This window comes from Musca vetustissima, unplaced genomic scaffold (genome assembly GCF_032173495.1).
Source record: "Musca vetustissima isolate MV318-11 ecotype Yass unplaced genomic scaffold, APGP_CSIRO_Mvet_v1 utg9712, whole genome shotgun sequence".
Taxonomy (NCBI): Eukaryota; Metazoa; Arthropoda; class Insecta; order Diptera; family Muscidae; genus Musca; species Musca vetustissima.
Window position 1 is genome coordinate 148,817 of NW_026879051.1, and position 14,462 is coordinate 163,278.

Sequence of the window (14,462 nt, forward strand, 5' to 3'; positions counted from 1 at the left end):
CATTTCGTTAAATAATTCCAATTATATTCAAAATACAGTATTATGATGATATTATTCGAATTCTTATCCATTTTTGAATCTATCTTTAATTCTTACAAAAACAACATTATTTAATAACTTTTAACTATTATTTCAGTCCAATTGTTTTATTTTTAATTGCATTTTGGCAATTATTATGAGAATTTTTTAGAAGCTCTCCTGAATGTAGTCTAATTGAAAACATTAAAAAGAAATTCGATTTTTATCGATGTTCAAATAATTGGTGATTGTTTAAATATATATAGATTTTTTTATTTTTTACTCATTGGATCTTGTACATATCCTAATTATAACAAAAAAAAAGTATTAATATATTTATCTTTATGTTGTAAATGTTTGCTCCACACCTTACCTCCTCCCTCTATTACAAAATTGTAAGTAATAACAAAACTAAATTATTTTTAATTTTAATATTTTTATTGGATACCCAACCCTGTAAAATTTTTACTTTTAAGTTAATTATTTTATTGTTACTCAATAAAAATAAGGAGACAAAAATTTTAATTAATTGAATGTTGACTTACATTTTAGAAAGAAATAAACTGAAAAAAACGAAATATAGACGACTAAACTTATTGCAAATTAATTTTTAAATACAAATTCCACAACACAAATATGACATTAAAACGAAACGTTTATTGTAATAGTTATAGTTTATTCAAAAAAATGAAATGAATAATGAAGAGAGTTACAATTAAAAATTATTTCAATTTAATCATCTCTGTGGTCTTCTTGTTGTTCTCCATATACTACCGGTAAGTTAATCAACATGCTAAAGAGGCGACTCCTTTACAAAATGATGTAGAATGTAATGAAAAGAAAAAAATGTCATAACGAAATTCAACAAGCATGTACATGATTATGTTCCTTACAAAAGGGATCCGGATGTCGATCGTTTATTGCTACAATTGCCGTTGGCATTTCTCGATTGATGAGAACGACAACGTCTTGCCTGTAGTTTCTTCGATGATGGCGATAATGGCTGATGGGATCTGCGAATTTTTAATTTATATATTTTTGAATTTCTTAGGGGCATAGCATCATCCCTGAATTTTGCAAACTCTTCATTGGCAAATATTGGCTCTATTTTACTACGAGGCTTCACATCAATGGAAGGCAGTACAGTTGTTTCACCTGTTGAATATCCAGGCGACTTTAATGTGGTTACTAAATCGTCCACTGTTGGTTTTCTAGAAATCATTGATGTTAAAGTATTCCATAAAATATTGGAACTTAAAGTGGTCTCAGATTCTTGCTGTTGATTAAGTGTAGTATAAGTGTGTGCTTCCATGGTTATCGGACTAGAGTTTCGTATTTCTCCATCAATATTTGGCGCAGTAACAATTATCCCATTGTTAGTAGAGGCTGCCACCGTCGGTTTTATTGTTGAAGTTGTTGTTGGAGGATTAAGAGTTATTGGTTTAACAGTCAAATCATTTTCATCATAATAATAATCTTCATCGTTATAACTTGTCTGTAAATAAATACATGAAGGATCAGAGTTTAAAAACAATGTTTTTTAATAAATCCGAAAACTTTGATTACGAATTGTTCTATTCAATACAATAAATACATAAATATATGTAGTTTGAAGAAAGAAACATACATCTTGAAACTCATTTTGACCCATTTCAATAATGGCCACATCTTTTATCACTACATGGATATTATATTTTCCGCTTTGGCGTTGATCGTAGACAATACGCCCAGTTTCTTCATGTGGTCCATCTTCATCGGGGCTCATTTTGACGCAAGGCAAATGTGTTACTGCCACAAACAACAACAATACCACTGCAACATTTTCAACCAGTTTTATTGATGATTGCATTCCTTTCGTGTTATAAATTGCCGTCCTAAAACAGGTGCAAGTTTCGCTCTCAACAACAAAAATAAGACTGAACGAATGTTCAACCTCGAGTGTCCATGAAAGGGCATATTCTTGAGGATTCTGGATGAATGACGTTGATGTTGAAATGCAATACCGGCTTTAGGCTAACTCTAATATAGTAAACACCAACACTTTTTTTAGATGGTCAATGAATTTTATAATCTTGCATTCTTACCACCTTTCTGCTACTTGTTGAGTATATGTTGTTAGTATGTGCACTGTTTCCTTGTGTTTTATAGTAGTACGATGTAGAGTGATTTGTGTGAAGAGCAAATATAAATGTATGTAGGGAATAGAAATCAATGTTTGCTGTCGTTTAACACAGGGATGGTGTTTGTATTTTGTATTATCAAGTTTAAATAATTCATGATTATGGCGTGGATCTAGAACTCTCCCAGAATAGTTTATCTGCCTTAAAACGGAGGAAACATATTTATCTAGAAAACGAAATTATAAGATGTTGGTATTTATGGCAACACTACACTTATTTTAACTAAAAATTAAAATATATATTTATTTTTTTATATGGTCCAGGGACCAACGAAATTGGTCGCTGTAAGCAATATCAAATAAAGGGCAGAACTTTTTTGGGACTTCTTGTTCTAGTGTATTGGAAGTCAAGCTGATTATTGAGCTTAGGTAATGATTATAGCGAGTCTATTGTGTCATTAGTTGGGTATCTTTGGGAAATTTAAGGCCTGAAGTGTGTGTTGCGAATCTTGTCTATCATATCTGAATATTGTACAAAACACATTGATTTTGAAATTTTAGATTTTTGTAATAGTAGAGCGCCGGAGAGGCGGACATGTATATTATTAGTCTTGAACAAGGCCTGAATTGTTAAACAACCATAACGTTTTTTGTATCGAAATTACATTCCAACTTTAACGTTCAATATTTAGAACTCTTCCGGTTTTGTATGCATGTTTTATTCTGTCCATCATATGGAAATATTCGTTTGAGACCCAATAAATGTATGTGCTCTCTTCCAGAACTAGCGTGAGTTTTCAATTAATTGAAATTGTTTTATTAACATAAAATGTTTTTACCACTTTTGAGTACGTGAACAGACCAGTTCTGGATCAGAATACGTCGATTTCATCATATCTGACTGGTGATAGAAATATTTAAAGTGGTATATGTCGTTCCAAGATTTGATATATCCCACTAATAACGATGTCGCTCAACTACTATATTTTAAAAGTTTTAAACGCATTTCCCAATTTATTTTAGGTAACTGTATATATCAAATAAACAATAAAAACACATATCATTTTTGAACGAACCTCGTAGCGTAATTTTGGAATGGCAAATCGATAACAGTTATCGGAATTGTGCCAGCTATTGAAATTCTGCTGTCAGCTGATTGTCAGAAGCTATTTTGACAGAAATTGTTAAATGGAAAGGGGTCGGATGGTGGTGGTTGTTTTTTATTGTTCACCCAGCAATAATTTTTCGTCTGTGTTCTATCACTGAGCTATATCCCCAATTCAAAGAATAAATTCGTTTCGTCATTGTTTGGCTGAAAAAATTGATAAGTGGCTATATTGAGAGTAGACAAAAATGCTATTCAATACAGGCACAAATTGAAGAAAATTGTTTGTTCTTATGGTAAATTGTTGTTGCGTACTTAGAATTTGCAAAGCTTGTAAAATTTAGCCATCAAAATGAATAATTGGCAAATGAAGTGTTTTATTTTGATGACAACATATGTGTTGGCGACATGGGCTATGGACTCCGTAGTAACAACGGACATACCACCATCATCGGGAGCGGGTGCTGCTGGCCATGATGCTACTCAGGGAGATACTCCGGTTAATACACGAAATGTTGGTGAAGGTGATTTGACAGTCCTGTGTCCCAATATGGTACGTTATGTCTTTGAGAGTGCCATGCCACACGATGAATCGAAGTCGGGCATTTTTGAGAAATATCCTTCATCCACTGATGATATAAATGCTGGGGGCGAAGTAGATTTGCGTACATGTGTCGAGGCTTGTTGTGAAAAAGGTAGAAACAATACTTGCAATGTGGTTTTTATGTTTAAGCGCAAATGCTACCATGTGCGGTGTGTCAGCAACGAAGCCTGTTTGCCCAAGGAACGTAGATCTTCAGCCGGACGCATACAAATGGTCTTGGTCAATCCTGTAAGGGCCGATGGCGAGAAAGAAAAATTCTCATGGTTGGATTCCTTGAAGGCATCGAAAGCCTTAAACGAAATACTACCCTTTGAAGAGAGTGACGGAAATGAAAATATAAATTCACTTAATTTCTGGAAACAACCTCACAAATTACCATACTACTCGCGGAGTGGCGAAACTGTTATACCCAACAATTACGACGAAGATGATTTCCCTTTGGCCGAAAAGAGAGTAAAGCAATTGTTAATGTCCTCACCTTTGGATGAAAGTGAGGGTATATTACCGGAGGATTTGGCCTATTATCGAGCAAACTTATCACCTGAGTCAGCAGCTTTGACAAAATTCTTAACCTGTAATCTGGATGGGAGCCCTGAATCTGGTGGCAGCAGATGTCCCCCAAACGAAGAATGTATTTCGGTTGATTCAACAACAGGCATTTGTAAATGTGTTCGAGGTTTTATACGCAATCACCTGCGTGTATGTGTACCAGATTCTATAGATTATAATTTGCTGGATGAATCGGGAGGAGCGCACAATATAATGATGGCTTCGGCATCTTCAAATGAGGCCACGACAGTACAGAAACCGGAATCTGAGCCAACACCCAAGACAGACGCTAATAAAAAATTAATGGTTTCGGTTGTGTCGAAAGAAGTTCGTTTGCCCGAAAAGGAAGTTACATTAGCTGCATTTACTGTGCCCGACGAAGAGTCAAGCAGTACGAAATACAAATATCTTTGGACACTAATTAACCAACCCAAAAGCCCAATGAATGGCACTATATCTGACCAAAGTCAATCAAAGGTGAAGTTATCGAATCTTTCCGAAGGCTTGTATACCTTTAAGGTAACTGTGACGGGTGACAATGGTACGTATGGCGAAGCCATGGCTAATGTAACGGTCTTGCCCGAGAAACGCATCAATCGTGTTCCTCAAGTCATTATTACTCCCAGTGAACAGACTATTAGACAACCCACGACTAACGCAATTTTAGATGGCAGTACAAGTACCGACGATGATAGGATTGTTTTATGGCATTGGGAAGTAGTCTCTGGCCCCATAGGATATCAACCTAAATTACCCGAAGTTAATACACTGCAGTTGACTGATTTGACCTCACCCGGAAATTACACATTCAAATTAACTGTTACCGATACGGATAATGTTACCAACTCTACAACAGCAAATATAACGGTATTGAAAGGAACTGACTATCCTCCGGTAGCAAATGCTGGCGATGCAGTTATACTGTATTTGCCCAACAACAATGTTACACTGAATGGAACAGCCAGTTCCGATGATCATGAAATTGTAGCCTGGGAATGGACCAAAGATGCTAGTGATGAAGCCAAAGCGGTAGACATGCAAAATACCAGAACTCCTTATGTACAGTTGTCCAACTTGGAAGAGGGCATGTATACGTTTGTGTTGAAAGTTACAGATGGAAGCGGACAATCGAGTACGGCAAAAGTGCATGTTTTTGTAAAGCCTCCAACTAATTCACCACCTGTGGCTGTAGCTGGTGTCAACATGGTAATTATTCACTAAATTCACAATGATTTGTTAATACAACTGAAAACATATTTTCAATAGACAATAAACCTGCCAACCAATTGGGTAACGTTGAATGGATCTGCATCGACAGATGACATCGGCATAAAATCATATGAATGGAAGGAAATTTCTGGACCTAATTCAGCCTCAATTTTGAAATCAAATGAGACGGTATGTGATGGTATTCAAACTTGTACATTATTTTTAACATCTGTTTCTTAAGGTGGCAAATGCAACTGGTTTGACCCTCGGTATATACGAATTCCAATTGTCAGTAATGGACGAAAGTAATAATACGGCTACAGACAGTATTTGGGTAAAAGTGGTTCAAGAGAAAAATTCACCACCTGTGGCCAATGCTGGAGGAGACCAAAGTATTACTCTACCAGTGTCGGCCATATATTTCAATGGATCTTTGTCATCGGATGACTTGGGGGTGGTAAAATATCAGTGGACTCGAGAAGATGCCAGTTTGGCGGCTGGACAAATTGTGGGAACTACCGATAGTAGTCCAGTCATGATTGTAAGTATACACAAATAGGTCAATCTCTATCAACTCATTTATGAATATGTTTTTGTAGCTCACTAATCTTGTTTCGGGCCGATATGTTTTCAAATTGACTGTCAGTGATGAACAAGGTTTGACCAGTTCAGATACGGCTAGTGTTTTTGTTCACCCAGATCCAATGCTTTTGAATTTAATCCAACTTACATTGCCAATGAATATTTCAATGCTGACACATTCCTCTTTGAATACGATTGTGCAAAAAATTGGTCTTCTAATGGGTGATATGAAAGTGCAAGTTCGTGATTTGCAACATGATTCTAGGACAAATGCAGCCATTTTGGTATTCTATGTGGAGGTAGGACCCAAATACAAGTTATTTTGCGTGTAAATGATAATTTTTGTTTATATTTCTTTGTAGACTGAAAAGGCTGGCAAAGCCACACCTGTCGATGGCCTGACCATAGAACGCCTATTAAAAGAAAAACTGCAACGTGATGCCTCTATATTGGGTACAGTGTTTGCTGATGTTCGGACCGTGGTTTGTCAAAATCCATGTTCCGGTCATGGTGTTTGTAATTCAGATACCCGTGCCTGCTTTTGTGAAGCCTTTTGGATGCCTTCATTTGGTTATTTCTGGGGAATTGAGGAAGCCAATTGCGGTATGGATTAAGTTGTTGAATTTCATTTACAAATGTTTTCAATTGTATTTTTTTATTTTATAGATTGGTCTGTACTTTATGTATTTGTGGGTGTTATTGTCACATTATTGATGCTTTCGGCTTTATTTTGGGGCATTGCCATAGCTTGTCGTCAAACTAAAAAGCCTCGTTCAAGACCAAAAGTTCAAAAATATTCTCTTATTGGTACACAAGATGAAGAAGCACCTAATTGTAAGTATATATTTATGATGTAATGCACTACAACAGCACTTCAACTGTTTATATAAACTGAGAGGGTTATTGTTAAATTATTACGTGCATAAGGGCAATTAATGAAATATGTATTGTATGAAATCTATTTGTTCCTCCTTAATTCCTATTGGATTCGTTTAAATATTTGATTCCTTAATTCTTTGTAGATTCTCGTACATCCCTTACGGATTCAGATACGGACTCTGATGTTCTATTCGAATCACGCTCTAAATCGAATGGAATTTTACGTTTAAATGGTGTATCTAAAAACAAACATAATGGTCATGATCGCAGCAAATACCCAGGGAAATATGGACGGAAAGTGAAGACGTAAATATAACAAAAATAAGAAGAACGAGAAGAAGTAAGCTAAGCAAACAATACAAATTTATTTTAATTGTGTTTATGTGATAGTTTTCTTAAATAATGCTTTTCTTTAAGGGAACGTATGTATATTGTCCGAATATAATGATCTGTATGTTCCTTGTCTTAAACTTATATATTTGTATGTTCCTTTTGTGTTCACATTTTTACGTAATCCTGAACATTTTTGTTATTTACGCACATCTTTATTTTAAGTATTATGTATTGCATATAACGTATATACGTATGTATTATTAAACAGTATATCACCATTATATACCTACGCGTCATTCGTTTTTACCTAATTGGCACTGACTAGTCGATCATTTAAAGCCGATTTGAATGTTGCCATTTTTAATTGTCCCTAGAAAAGCTACTTTCTTATGTTGATACAATTCCATGGTTAAGTTCTTTTAGAATGAACATTCGAAACGTTCAGCTTTGCATAGTATGTGTATTTATGGAGAAGTATGTATGTAAGGCGTATGTATCCAATCATTAAATAGTGCAATTTGCATACAATTTCGTTGCGATTTATATGCAATTATTTTATTACCAATTATTTATTTTATTTTTTTATATTGTAAGTCTGACAAATATTGCCCATGACCAAAAAATATATATTTCCATTTTTGTTCCCAGATTCACTGTCATTCTTTAGAGTTGAATTATTGTATTTTGTGATGTACTTTTTCCCTCGGGAATTCCCAGCCATATTTAACCACAAGCTACTATAAACCATACTAGTCAATGAATACATAGTGTTTCAAAAATACAAACAGAAGAAGATAAAAATAATTGTTGTATTTTTGAAATATATCATTACATAAATAATACAAATGATTAATTTGGAGTTACGTTGATGTGAAACATGAAGATTAAAATATAAATTATGAGAATAGAAGCAAAGCGGGGAATTCCCTAAGCATTATATTGTATATTCCTATATATTTTAAAAACAATATAATAATCGTGAACAACAATATTGTATGTATGTACCTTCTAAATATAATTAAGTATTCCACATATATATTTATTTTTTTTAACTCATACCACCCATATAAACTACTCTTATTTTCAACTGTACTTTTGTAGTAGGCATTAAGAACTAAGAACAAATTCATGATATGTATGTATTATTATTACAATAACTGTGTAAAAACGAAGAAAAATAATAAAGTACATGCTTAATTATAACAACGATAATTTGCTTTACATTTCATTTCACTTCAATTATTTGGAAATTTACGTTTGAAATTATAATACAATCTTGTATTGGCTTTATCATACAAAGGATGTGGCAGTACGACTCTTCGAAAGTGTCCATGCTCCAATAGCAAAGCAACCAGGCCGCAAAAATAACCAAATAGCAAGGGCACAAATGAACTCCAAAATTTGTGTAAATCAATAATAGCCTCGGCTGGGGCGAGTTCTTCGTTGGGAAAATGTTCAACTGCATCCTGTAGCCACTTATTTATAAGACCCGATTCAATTAGACGTTCCAAATAATTGTCAATGTGCGGCTTTAACGGCGAATTTCTGCTCAAACCCAAAGCCACGGGCATTTTGACGACACAGTCTCGCATTATGTGCAGAACCGAATCATCGTCGTTGCTTTCGGTTGTCATTAGACGAAGATGCTGCAAAAAGTATTGATTGTCGTAGTAGGCATAACCACCTTTGACAATTTTTTCTGTCTGAAATTGATGAGAAACTCGAATTTACTTAAAAATAAATTAAATATTTAAAACAGCCCCAAATACATACAACACCTGTAATATCTGTCAAGACATCTGTATTCGTGCCCAATTCTTTAAGTATTTGATCGAAGGCATTGTCAAATAGTTTCTTATTCTCAATGGATCCTACGGATAATGTTAAACGGCTTTGCAGTAATTCTTCCAAGGTGTCAATGGTAATCCTAGGCGCAGGATTGGCTAAAATAGCCGTGAAGCTAGCCCGATAGCTGACCGTTATCAGTATACAATAGAGCCAATACCAACCGGTCAATACACGTAAAGGCCAATTCCTTGGCACTCTTGGTATCGACACGTACATCAGCATGGAATATGTTAATAGAATACAATTTGAAAAATTATCAAATAGATCTTCTCGCTTCTTCGGGACAACCATTTGATTTAAATATCGACGGAATTTCACATCGCGAAAGCGTTGAATATTCATGTGACTAATGGAATGTCTTTTTCGGAAAGGGGCAAAGAATTTATTTGCATTTAATTTCGACGATTTCTTACCCATTAGTAGGGCATGTAAAAATGAGAGGAAATAAAAAACCGTGCCCACCAAAAACAGTGACAGCATAACGCCGATCCACATACTGGAACTGAATGGTTGAATAAATGTTTTCCATGAATTATCCTGTGATGATTCGGGCGTGAGAAATGTTAAACACTCATAACTATGTGGTCGGCTGAAATCTAGGACTTCGCTGTATGCGGTAAATATATGCAAATCTCCAATTGCTATGGCTGCAGAGTGTGAGCTCTGAAAATGAAAAAATCCGTGTTTGACATTGGTGAATGTAATCAGTGTTCAACTTACTATTTGCCCTATTAAACCACTGAAGGAACCATTAGACAATCTAGTGCCCCATCGCTCCACCGCAGTATCGAAACTTTCATAGAAGTAGGGTTTAAAATTCATAACCTCTCCCAAAGATTTAATGATTTCGATTTCAAGACCTTGAAATGTTTTTCCAGATTGATTTTCGCTTTCAATTACCATCGGAATATGCTGATAGACAGCGATCGGTAAATGGTGACCTACAAAGATATTTGAGACAAATCGCGATTCTGTAAGTATCTGATGATGAGTATTTCTATGTTGCACCCACTATAATCTCATTAATTTTGTCATATTTTCAATACGCACCCCTTAGATTTGACGACGAGTTTGGAAATAGTTGTGTTTTCTTTATACTCCTTCCTTGGGACCATACCATCAAACGTTTGGTTACCACCATGCCATTGAAAATATTTGGAAATGCTATTGTCGACACGAGGAACCTAAAAACGTAGATGTAAAAGCTGTTCACATTAAAATCCACCAATCCACACTTACTTTCCATTCTCTTCCAACGGTTTAATAAATATTGACGATATCATATTTGACCAGATGTGCAGCATATCTTCAGCAACTAATCGTTCATCGTAAATAAAGACAAATTTAAGTTTTGTATTGAGGACACGATATTTTTCCAAAAACAAAAGCAATCGTTTCACCTGTCCTCCATTTAGCAGAGTAATGAAATGAATGTCACAATTGAACACCTTGATTTGTTTCAAAACCCGCACTGTCTGATAATTTGGTGCCTTCAGGTCTTCGTTATCTCGAATTTTTATATAGAAATTTGTCAGTGGTGCATGGGGGTATTGGAAGAATGTCTTGTCATAGATGGGATCATACCAGTCATCGGTTATGACAACAAAGCAGCGCTCTATGCGAGCTACTGACAATATTTGAGATAAAAGCAGACGAAGGGATTCCGTGGTAGGATCATATCGGTAGCTGCAAATAAAAATTACTACACATATTTAAAATTCGATTTGATTAATGAAAGTCCACTACTTACCTAGTTTCTATAAGACATTGTCCTATTTTAAAATTTGTCATTAGCAGATAAAACTGAATGACTATTGGAGGGACCGATATGCGAGATATCCTCATAATTGTGTGTAAAACGACAACCAGTTGAGTACTGAGAGCCTTTTTCCCACTAGTTCACATTTGTTGGTATGACTGAGCTCAGTCGTCGCTTTTGTTGTCTACTGTGACATTTTCAATTAAACTTTTCGTTGACCTATGCTGACCATAATTGTTGTTGCCTGCCTTACCTGTCGTCCTATGTTAAATTATTTTACAATCGAATGTAAAATGCATGTTAACAGAATTATTGGTTATGTTAAATTTGGTGAAGTTTTTTTTCACCTTATTTATGATACGATTTATATACAATGAGAAACAAATTGAACGGGCAAAAGTGGATCACATTTGTGTCACATTTGCTTTATTACCTGTTGGACCATTGCAGGTTAATAGAGAATTTCAAATACATTATTGTATTTATCCAATATACGAACTGATTTTTGTTATTTTTGGATGTCGTATACGGATATATAAAAACTACATCATTTTATCATATCAATGGTGAAATTTTCATGAAAATCCATCCAGTCGTTGTTGAGAAATAGGCATTTGAATTTTGGCTTGTATCAAAATATAGCTGCTACATAATTCTGTTCGCCTATTATCACAAAATGCAATCAAAGCGATATTTAACATTTTCAAAATGGTACAATTTTCTAAAATTGTTTGTTGTTGCCAGATCTCATGCAATCACATGCAGATGTTGTTTTATGTCATCCAACAATAATAGCATAATTTAAGGCGTAATATCCACAAATACATGTGATCTGGAAACAATGTTAAAAGATTATTTGGAAAATGTAAAATGTCGCTTTGATTGAATTTTGTGATAATAGGCGAACAGAATTGAGTATCAGCTATATTTAAATACAAGCCTAAATTGAAATAGCTATATCATAGCAACGACTGGATCGATTTTCATGAAAATTCCACAACCGTTAGAATTCAATGTTGTAGATTTTGTATATATCCAAAAATAACAAATTCGTATGCTCCAAAAACCTGACATACCAAATTTCTTCGGTAGGAAAACCCAACGAAACGGCAGGACATAAATATGGGGGAAATGTCCAAACACGGCCCAATATTGAAAATTTGGAAAATATGTTTTTCATTCTCCATTCGGAATGTCAATTGCCAGCTACTTTGGTGGGAAAATGAGACTAAATCCTCAATTTTCGCGTTTTAAACGTTTCACTATCCGAGAGCATTTTTTCAATATACTGTGTTTAGGTTCATTTGTTTCCAAATTTTGTTTACTCCACGATGAATTTCCAAAAATACATCCATACCCCAATCTTATATTTCCAAATTTCAGTGCTCCAGCTCTATCGGTACACCCAAATACACATTTGGTACACATTAGTATGAATTTCCAAAACTTTCTACAAAACCTTATCCTACATCCCAACAATGATCCTAACATCAACTTTTAAGATTCCAGTTCTAACGGTTCACCCAAATCCAAATTTGGTACCATTTAGTACGAATTTCCAAGCTTTCTACAAAATCAAATCCTACATCCAAACAATGATCCTAACTCCAAATTTCAGGATCCCAGCTCTATCAGTTCACCCAATATTCAAATTGTACCACAGTTAGTACCATTTAGTACCCATAAATATGAATTTCCAAAACTACATCCATACACCAATCCTACACTCCAACAGTATCATTATTTCCAAATTTCAGTGTTCCAGCTCTACCAGTTCACCCAAATCCACATTTGGTACCATTTCGTACAAATTAGTACAAATTTCCAAAATTGTCTACATATCCTAATCCTACACCTCAACAGTAACCCTGATTTCAAATTACGAATTTCCAAAACTTCCTACTTAAACCAAACATACAGCCCTACAGTGATCCTAAATCCAAGTTTCAAGATTACAACTCTATCGGTTTACCCACAATTCAAATTGTACCAAATTTAGTACATAGTAGTACCAATTTCAAAAACTTCCTACATACCCCAATCCTACACACCAACGATAACGATCAATATATATTTTGGAATTATCCTCATTTCTCAATCTTCAAATTCCACAAGGAAGGATTACAATAGAATATAGTCCAAATAAGTCGGCTAAGTTGTTAAGAAAATAATTTCTTAAAATGTTTTTTTTTTATTCACTTGGTTGTATGCATTTTTTGCCCAAATTTCAGCCCACCAAAAAATGTAAAAAATTTCATGTGGCAATGCCGTACAAATTACAAAATTTGTAGCATACTTTTAGGCGCTCGATTTTTTTGCTGGTTGGGTGTTGCCAGACGAAAATTTTTATTTTTTTTGGCGGGCAACTTGCTACTTCGTTCTGGGCGCCTGGTATTTTTGTGAAATAATATGGCAACCCCCACTAAGAGACTTTTTTAGACATCCATAAATAGAAACACATTTTTAGTTTTTTTTTTAATCTGTTTATTTGTTTTATTTCAATAAATGAAGAAGGTACATAAAGAAATAACTCAACTACATACACTATTTACTTCATAGTACTTAATACAATGGTAGTGTAGAGGAACAAATTGATAAACGATGTCAGGCTCAGCTGGATATTTTCGCGGGCTTTTAGCTCCGTAACATGTACCAGGTTTGATATTCGGAACAACATTTTTGGGCTCATATCAGGAAATAGAATTCAAAAAATTCAACATAACTTATTTGGTAGTCCTTAAAGAAAGATGGCTGCGATAAAAATACACTAAGACTGCTTATTTAATATTTAAAGAAATGTTAAAAAACGGTGATGGTTCCTTGGTTCAATGTTTAGCCGCATGAAACAAAAATATTAAAAAATCCACAATTGTATATTTAAAAAAATATTTTTTTGGGGAAATTACATTTAGAATTTAGATAAAAATATATTTTTTATAGAAATCTTTTTTCGAGTAACACTAAAATCGAGGGTTTTTAAACATTTTTGTTTTGGGGACCAGTTATGGGCGTGGATTCATTAAAAAATACCAGGGACCACAAATGTAAGTGGGTCTCAGAGCTGTCTTTCCTGACCTGTAAGGTATCATAATGAAGTAAAAAATTGCTCATTGGTAGGGAAACGGCAAATTTTATTTATTTTTATTACCAGGTCGTTAAGGACATTTAAATCGGTACATATCTATATTAATAAAAGAGTAAGGAATAGACTTTTAAGTATACAGCCATAACATTGAAGAAACGAGCTGTAAACCATTTTAGCAAAGCACGCATTTTTATAAAAAATTAATGATTTGTAAGGGTTGTTTGTTTGTATGACTATTCATCGTTAAATTATAGCCTGAACCGAATATATTTGCCAGTGAAACAATACACGAAATATATTCAAACTCTTAAAAACAGTGTTTTCCAAAAGATAATAGCTAAAAGATCACCCTTTTTACTTGTAAAAAATATG

General features: G+C 34.3%; 3 protein-coding genes across 3 annotated transcripts; 1 reads left to right on the forward strand and 2 right to left on the reverse strand.

Moving 5' to 3' along the window:
• Positions 1–907: 907 nt before the first annotated feature.
• Positions 908–1,783, reverse strand: LOC133323859 (uncharacterized). The gene is made up of 2 exons (XM_061532760.1): positions 1,646–1,783; positions 908–1,513 (listed from the first exon to the last, which is right to left on the reverse strand). Exons 1-2 carry the CDS (start codon positions 1,781–1,783, stop codon positions 908–910), a joined length of 744 nt encoding a protein of 247 aa, XP_061388744.1.
• Positions 1,784–3,594: 1,811 nt separating this feature from the next.
• LOC133323860 (dyslexia-associated protein KIAA0319-like protein) lies at positions 3,595–7,375 on the forward strand. Its single transcript, XM_061532761.1, has 7 exons — positions 3,595–5,601; positions 5,662–5,793; positions 5,846–6,145; positions 6,204–6,485; positions 6,549–6,789; positions 6,853–7,020; positions 7,209–7,375. The coding sequence occupies exons 1-7, from the start codon at positions 3,595–3,597 to the stop codon at positions 7,373–7,375; spliced, it is 3,297 nt and encodes a 1,098-aa protein (XP_061388745.1).
• A 1,258-nt stretch (positions 7,376–8,633) lies between these two features.
• On the reverse strand, positions 8,634–11,037 carry LOC133323861 (glutamate receptor ionotropic, kainate glr-3). The gene is made up of 6 exons (XM_061532762.1): positions 10,997–11,037; positions 10,486–10,932; positions 10,297–10,430; positions 9,967–10,187; positions 9,172–9,909; positions 8,634–9,101 (listed from the first exon to the last, which is right to left on the reverse strand). Exons 1-6 carry the CDS (start codon positions 11,035–11,037, stop codon positions 8,634–8,636), a joined length of 2,049 nt encoding a protein of 682 aa, XP_061388746.1.
• Between the last annotated feature and the right edge of the window lie 3,425 nt (positions 11,038–14,462).

Excerpts from the sequence above, each read along its gene's own strand:
- LOC133323859 (XM_061532760.1), bottom strand. The coding sequence starts at position 1,783 with ATGAGCCCCGATGAAGATGGACCACATGAAGAAACTGGGCGTATTGTC. Across the intron at positions 1,514-1,645 it reads GTCAAAATGAGTTTCAAGAT|ACAAGTTATAACGATGAAGA; the intron begins GTATGTTTCTTT and ends ATTTATTTACAG.
- LOC133323861 (XM_061532762.1), bottom strand. The coding sequence starts at position 11,037 with ATGACAAATTTTAAAATAGGACAATGTCTTATAGAAACTAG. Across the intron at positions 10,933-10,996 it reads CAATGTCTTATAGAAACTAG|CTACCGATATGATCCTACCA; the intron begins GTAAGTAGTGGA and ends TTTTATTTGCAG. Across the intron at positions 10,431-10,485 it reads CCGTTGGAAGAGAATGGAAA|GTTCCTCGTGTCGACAATAG; the intron begins GTAAGTGTGGAT and ends CTACGTTTTTAG.
- LOC133323860 (XM_061532761.1), top strand. The coding sequence starts at position 3,595 with ATGAATAATTGGCAAATGAAGTGTTTTATTTTGATGACAACATATGTG. Across the intron at positions 6,146-6,203 it reads ATAGTAGTCCAGTCATGATT|CTCACTAATCTTGTTTCGGG; the intron begins GTAAGTATACAC and ends ATGTTTTTGTAG. Across the intron at positions 7,021-7,208 it reads AGATGAAGAAGCACCTAATT|ATTCTCGTACATCCCTTACG; the intron begins GTAAGTATATAT and ends AATTCTTTGTAG.